The 7,491-nt window shown below is 44.9% G+C and overlaps 1 protein-coding gene across 1 annotated transcript in view; it reads right to left on the bottom strand.

Annotated features, from left to right (window-relative positions):
* Positions 1-43: 43 nt before the first annotated feature.
* The window catches only part of LOC123961957 (myc-associated zinc finger protein), a 17,310-nt gene continuing 9,862 nt past the window's right edge, over positions 44-7,491 (bottom strand). The window contains exons 6-7 of the mRNA XM_046037803.1: positions 2,183-2,354; positions 44-391 (exon numbers count right to left, since the gene is read on the bottom strand). Coding sequence (XP_045893759.1) covers positions 66-391; positions 2,183-2,354 — 498 coding nt within the window. The 3' untranslated portion in view covers positions 44-65. The remainder of the gene's footprint in view (positions 392-2,182; positions 2,355-7,491) is intronic.

Here is a 7,491-nt window from a genome sequence, read left to right as displayed (position 1 = left end):
AGACCCCCCCCCCCCCCTCCCCCCGTCCCCTCCCCCCGTCCCCTCCCCCTCGGCCTCCCAGCGTGTTAGCTGTGGGGCTGGGGGGCGATACTGGAGCAGTCAGTTACCAGCAGTCCCACAGTGCTACCGCTGGACACAGTGACAGCCACGCTGGTGGTGCCCACGGGACCCGAGCTCGTCGGGTCGGGGCCGGTGTCGGCCTGGTTGGCGTGGGTGCCCATGTGACCCTGGAGCTGCGTGGCCGTTTTGCACTGTACCCCGCACAGCTGGCAGAGCAGCACCCCGCCGGCCCCCGTCCCACCGAAGCCCCCCTGCGCCCCGCCGCTCTCCTTCCACTCCTGGCCGTGGTGCTTCTGAGCGTGGACACGCAGGTAGGTGAGGGTGGTGAAGCCTGGAAAACAGACACCTCCTGAATATATATGCTTTTTGGAAAGTACTCAGATATTGTGATGTACTATAAGTTATCATTTTGAAATATTTTTCACATATTGCAGAACCACATGTATGATGATATCACTGTTATTGTGACAGTATTTCACTGGGAGTTACCCTACTAATACTGTTACCAATACTGAAAAGTACTGTACATACTCCTCTATAGTTATATTTTTACATTTAGATATTTTGTCATATTCTACTTACCTACTTTCTATTATTATTTCTATTCCTTATACTCCTTGATATGCAGGTGAGCAATTTGTGACAAAGACTGTCCCCTTGGGGATCAAAAAAGTATTTCTGATCCTGTGATCCCCACCGCTCGGAGGTAAACTAAATCAGAACCACAAAAATAACAAATGCAGCTTTTTGAGGGGGCTGTGGGAACTCACGCCAGGCTGAGCTGTGAGCAAACGCCGACCACTCAAGCCTCGCTGGCGCGGTAGAAATGTTTTTCCACTGCACAGCACGGCGCGGTGAAAGGTGTTGATGACATGTTGGACTTGTGCAAGTCTGTGCAAACCACAGTTCAGCTTGTCATGTGCAGCTCGCTGTGACTGTTTCTGCTTTCAGTTTTACTGCCTGCAATATTTAAAACTGATCCTATCTTGATATTTATGCCTGTTTTTATGGAAGATGAGCATAGGGAACAAACGATTACCGGTTTAACGATAAACCGTGGGAAAATTCCCGACAGTTATTATTACCGTACACATTTTAATTACCTTGATAACCGGGTTCGGTTATTATAAACTCACTGCAGACGCTGTCCAGCATCAACCGAAGTTAGCGACAGTCTCCCAGAAGCAGGCGCGCATGTGCAGTACGTGGGTTTGTTTGGGTCGCTAACAACACGGCGGAAGACGGCCTGCGGAGATTTTTCAGTCACTCTGAAGCCCGGTCGCATTTTAGTTTTTATGAGAGCGCTGAGGGAAACTCGATTGAAGAAAATGACCTCATAGTGAACGCAGGGAGAGTGTTTGTCTGTCTGACCTGCTAACAGCGTGTAAGCTGAAGCTCTCAGTGTTGCTGCTCTTGTACAAAACGCTACACGTCGTTCTGCCTCTTTGTGTGTCGGCAGAGTCTGTTCGTCCGCTGCACATGAGAACACGTTACGCTGTTTAGTCAACCAACCAGCAGATCTTGTTCACTTTAAATCCAGCAGCTGTCAAATTAGTTGTAAAAGTGTCCGAACAGGAGAATCGCTGCAGACTGCTCAGTTGTTGTTATCACTTCTTAAGACTTACTGTGCACGGGGTCATTGCATTACCTGTTTAATATAAAATCTTGATAATGCACACTTAGATGGTTTTCATATGTTTACAATAGGCATTGGCTGTTTATTGTTATTGTTTATGCAAACAAAATGGTAATTTTATTTGTGGTCTTCAATATAAAACTTGTTGAAATGGTTTCTGTGTGCCGCGATAACCCTGATCATTTTGGTCACTATAATCGTGATATGAAATACTGCAATACTTGCAATACTTCTGTTAATCTGCAATACTGCAATACTTTTATCACGAAGCAGCAGCTGTAGGAACTGCTCACGGCTGAAAGTGATCAGTAAACAGTCACATAAAGCTGATCTCTAGCTGAACTAAAAACTCCAAACCACAAGAGAACTGAGAGCTTTCTCTCTGGAGCACAGACACACATGTGATGCTGCTTCGGGTGAATTGGTAAAAGGCGCCGCACCCGTGTGAGTTCGCAAAAGGTTTACTGTGACGTTGCTGCGACTCACTGCGGTTGCAGAGGTGACAGGCGTGGTGCTGCGACTGGTTGTGGACCCTCATGTGGTCGGTGATGTAAGCGGCAGACAGCAGCTTCCCGCAGATGTGACACGGCACCTTCTCCTCGTGACGGATCAGGTGGGCGCGGAGACGATCCCGTGTGGCGAACGCAGACGTGCACGTCTGGGGAAAACAGAAAGACATGCATGAATACATGTAGTGAAGATCAGCAAGATAATTTGGTTTTCTAGTGAATACACTACAAGCTAAATGGGAAAAATGTTTATAGATACAATAAGCAGAAGGGGACGTCTGTTTTTGGTAAATTAAACACCTGAAAATCTTTGTGTTTTATCACATCGATGCACAGTACACACTACATAACATCTCTGACAGCTTGTTTCATCGTCTCACAGTCTGTGTCGTCACAAAGCCAATCCTATTTATAACCACAAGTGAAGAATAACTAATAACACAAAAACAAAACTGCTGTATTGAACAGAAACAAACAGGAACCAAAACAGATATTGAACACCTCAAGTAAACAAGTTCAAATATGTTATGTTTAAGCAATATTTAATTTCCATGTACAGTTCTGAATGTGCGTTGTTTTTACTTGTATGTGTTATACACCTGGCTTTCTTTATTTACTTTTGTTTACAACACTTTTTGTTGACTTCGTTGCATCTCTCTGCAGCTTAACATTCGCCCCGCTTTCCTCGCGCGACGTTGACCGCTGGACAACTTGGGTGTTCACACACACACACACACACACACACACACACACACACACACACACACACACACACACACACACACACACACACGATAAGCGAATAAACACTACCTGCGATTACAGCTGTATGAACCCAAAGGAAACATTTTGCTGTTATTTAATTGCAATAAATGGGTGAAACTGATGCCGAAATAACTACAAAGTGACGCAGATTTGTTAAACATATGAATTTGTGCTTTGTCAGGTCTGTCAGCAAGACAGCAGGACAACAACTTTTAAACCGTTTGTTTTCTGAATGGAGTTTGGATCGATCAGGGCTATGCTACGCTAACTTGCTCACAGTAAAGTACAACGACAGCTGGAATAAAGTTACAGACGCATATTTTCTGAACTCACGAAGTAGGTCAACCTCCTCGCTTTCTTTTCTCCAACTAATGTCCAGTTTTGTCCGTTTTTTATATATAAATATGAGGTCGTAGTCCTGCAGCGCTCTGGGTGCTAACAACCGACGCTAACAACAGCAGTGGAACCGGATGTGCTCAGAAGCTGCTGAGAAGCTCGAGTGAAGATAAATCGTTGTAATCCCAAAAACTAAAGTAAAAAGCTAATTTAATAAAAGCAGTTTACTCTGAGCTCCTCCGGTGGGTAAACGGCGTCGCTGTCAGAGCAGTTTCTTTGTCCAAAAGCTGCAGCGCTGCCCCGGCTCTTTCTCCCCGTACTTAAGCGGCTCGCCGTCGGCCAGCGGCGTTTCACTCCCCCCGCTCTGCCTGGTCCTCTCCAAACAACGCTCTGACGCTGACAGGCTTTCGCAACAGAGCGACCACTGAATTTCAAGTTCGCTCAAGTTGAAAAATTTGAACTCGAGCGAACCAGCGAATGTCGCGACAAACGCCTCCCCCGCACCGCCCGGAGCGAATTCGCATCTTTGCATTGACTTTGTAATCAAGCCGCCCAGAACGCTGGATTCGCTTTCAGTATGAACGCAGCATTAGATGTCTGTTCCTTTTTACTGGCCTGGTTTGGGAACAAGTTTTGACAAATAAACGCAGGTCTCAATCTGTTTTTTATAGAAGTTCTCTGGATGTATGAAACCTCTTAAAGCCCACCGGGTCGCCTGCTTGAGCCCAGCTGCATTAAAATAATATTAATGTTTTTGTTGGTATGGACGTGCTGCACATCGTTACAGGGTCACCTCCCTGAGTGTGAAGTATTATATAATAAGGTTGAACCTACACTGATTAGACTCACAAAGGGCTGCAACTAATTATTTTTTTGATTATCGATTAGGGCAAAAAAACCATCATAAAAAAATCATATAATTATCAATAATTATCAGGATAAATGTCTAATCATTATTTCTTTCAGGTTTATAGGCAGATTTTTTGCTCCTGAGCGAAAGTTAATTGGTGGTTTTAAACTTTTCTTTCTGGTCAGAACAAACACTTGATGCCAAACAGTGGATCACTTCACAAATCTGAGGCAGAACATTCAGAACTATTAATGATAAAATCTGTTTTCAACAAATGTGCTTTTCCTCAATAAAATTAAGATCTTTATAGAAAAATTAAGTGCTGATTCGTTTGTGACTCAAATGATTTAAATCAAACATTTGTTATTTTGTTATTGAGGAAAATTATATCGCAATTATTGTTTTATTGCCCAGCCCTAATATCAAGTAATCGTTTGGTTTATAGAACAAAATATTCCAAGGTGACGTCTTCTTCTTTCTGGGATTCAGTTTAATGTGATATAACAGGGGGAAAAACACAAAATCTGAGATGTCACAGAAGCTAAAGTGCATTTCCTTCGACACAAACTTAAATTAGAAAGAAAGTGTGAATGTGTTTTAAGACCTTCCTCGCATTATTGGATCTGAAGCCAAACCCTCCCTGTTTAACTGAAACCTTCAGCTTCATTTCACATCCACACGCCGCTGATGAACTGATCTGGGTTTCTCATTTCTTTTCAGTTCTGACCGCATCACCTCCCCCGTCCTCCCCCCCCCGGCCACGCCAACAGCCCCCAACCCCCCCTGGATATAACCTATAAAGACTGAAAAGGAGTAAAGTCGGAGCAGAAGAGTTAAGCAGACTCAGCGGGCTCAGAGGAAGGAGAGCATCGCTTTAAAGTTTCTCGTGCTGTCAGCTGGGCGTCAGAGGGAGGAAGTGGAGAGTCTCACCTGAGGCAGGTCCACGTCTCCGGCGCTCAGCATGAGGCTCTGAGGGAGGGAGGGGTATTTTTTAAGAAAGCTGGTTCAAACACGAGGAGGAGGAGGAGGAGGAGGAGCATGGGGAAGGAGCAGGACCTGCTGCAGGCGGTGAAGAGCGGGGACCTGGTGTCCACTCAGAAGCTGCTGTCCAAACTCAAAACCAGCAGGAACAGTAAGTGCACCTGAACTGGATGCTTTTATTCTGAAACATGGCTGATGTCTGTCTGCCCGGGCTCACCTGTTCACCTGATCAGGGCTCACCTGTTCACCTGATCAGGGCTCACCTGTTCACCTGATCAGGGCTCACCTGTTCACCTGATCAGGGCTCAGGTTTGAGATGCCCAACATGTGGTTTTTATGTTCCGCCAATTCAGCTCATACACATCAGCAGCTCCGGCGCTGCAGAGCTGCTGAACGTTAACGTGACCACATTTAAATTGTTTTATGTTGTAATGCTTCTGTTTTCCTCTAAATGGGACCATAATTTACTAAATGAAAATCATGCTGTGTTGAAGAAGACTTGAAACTAGCGACTGAGACCAGAAACTCATCAGGAAAGTGTTTACTGAGGGAATAAATCAGCTGACAAGTAGAAACATTTTCTCACAGACTTCTATACAATCACACTTCTTTCTGCAGCCGCTGGAGTCGCCCCCTGCTGGCTGCTGGAGAGGACGCAGGTTTAAGGCCTGTTTAATTTATGCAGTGGTACAAAAAATGGCACAAATGTGAATGCACTCGATGTATTTGGCAAATTTTTTCATTATATTCGGTTTCGGCTTTGGCCAAGAATTTTTATTTCGGTGCATCCCGTGTTTGTCGTGGAGAACATTTTAGTCGATAGTAACGTGACTCTATGAGGTTAATAAGGGCCGACATCATCCTTTTTCTTAAACATTTGTTTGCATTAGTTCCAGTCTGGACGGGTCTTTGAGCTGATTGGTCTGAGCTCAGTGGTTGTTGTCGCTGTTTTTATTTGATTTTATGGGACAGAATCAGACCAAAGTGTGAAGAGAGTCGTGTCGTAGGTTTGTTGTGCAGCTAAGTTTCACACTGTCTTTATAAGTAATTTGTTTTTCTATTGTGACGGGTCTTTTCATCCGTCCGTGCAGAGTCACGTCCAGGAGACACTTTTGTAGTGTTTTACAGTTGAATCACTGGATGGAAGCTGACAACGAGGCTGCAGTGGAACCCTTCAGATCAGCCGTCTGTTATCGGTTCCTTTTCTTTCCTCCACGCTGTAATAAACCAGCAGACGGCGGCTGCGGGAGCTCTGGCTTTTCAATTAGCTGCTGAAGGTTTTCTCCTCCAGACGGGGAGGCGTTCGCTCGCTTAAACAAGGTTTTTGCTGAGTTTTGTCTCCTGCCGCTGTCACAGCTCTTTAAGACTCTTCGTCTGAACAAACGATGGTTCCAGCTGAAATCAGCAGCTCCCAGTTCAGATGTGAACAAAGCAGTTTTCTCTGAGTTCCCATGAATATTTAAAACCTCAAACACACACTGATGTATTTAGGTGTTAGGTGGAAAAATGAAATGTACAACCCTTGAAATCTGTGAAATCCTCTGAGAGTCGAGTTCACACTACATGATATCAGCCTGAGCCGGGACAGGCAGGTCAGCGGGCACGAAAATGGACGTTTGGCGAGTCATTATTTGCCTTCTTTTGACAATTATGACAAATTCCACACGTGTTTGTGGCGTTGACCAATAGGAGCTCAGAACGCTGCTGTACTCTAAACAGGTTGAAGTGAAAAGGCCACATTATACTTCTGCATCTAGTCTACATGTGGCCACGACGTCTGTGTCTGCGCCGCTCTGCAGTTATGCTCGGGGTTGGGGTTCTCTGTGCTGACTTCCCCGACTGAGCCGGCTAACTTCCTGTTTAACCCTCCGCTAACTTGAATGGGGGTAAAATGATAATCATGCGGCTCTTCTACACTACACATATATAGAATCTCACAAAAGTGAGTACACCCCTCACATTTGTGTAAATATCTGATTATATCTTTTTATGTGACGACACTGAAGATATGACACTTTGCTAAATGTAAAGTAGTGAGCGTGCAGCTTGTATAACAGTGTAAAGTAGTGAGCGTGCAGCTTGTATAACGGTGTAAAGTAGTGAGCGTACAGCTTGTATAACGGTGTAAAGTAGTAAAGTAGTGAGCGTGCAGCTTGTATAACAGTGTAAAGTAGTGAGCGTGCAGCTTGTATAACAGTGTAAAGTAGTGAGCGTGCAGCTTGTATAACAGTGTAAAGTAGTGAGCGTGCAGCTTGTATAACAGCGTAAAGTAGTGAGCGTGCAGCTTGTATAACGGTGTAAAGTAGTGAGCGTACAGCTTGTATAACGGTGTAAAGTAGTGAGCGTGCAGCTTG

Source organism: Micropterus dolomieu, linkage group LG02, assembly GCF_021292245.1.
Source record: "Micropterus dolomieu isolate WLL.071019.BEF.003 ecotype Adirondacks linkage group LG02, ASM2129224v1, whole genome shotgun sequence".
In the NCBI taxonomy this organism is placed as follows: Eukaryota; Metazoa; Chordata; class Actinopteri; order Centrarchiformes; family Centrarchidae; genus Micropterus; species Micropterus dolomieu.
Note: the sequence above shows the minus strand (reverse complement) of the source record. Positions and strands in the feature narration are given on the sequence as shown.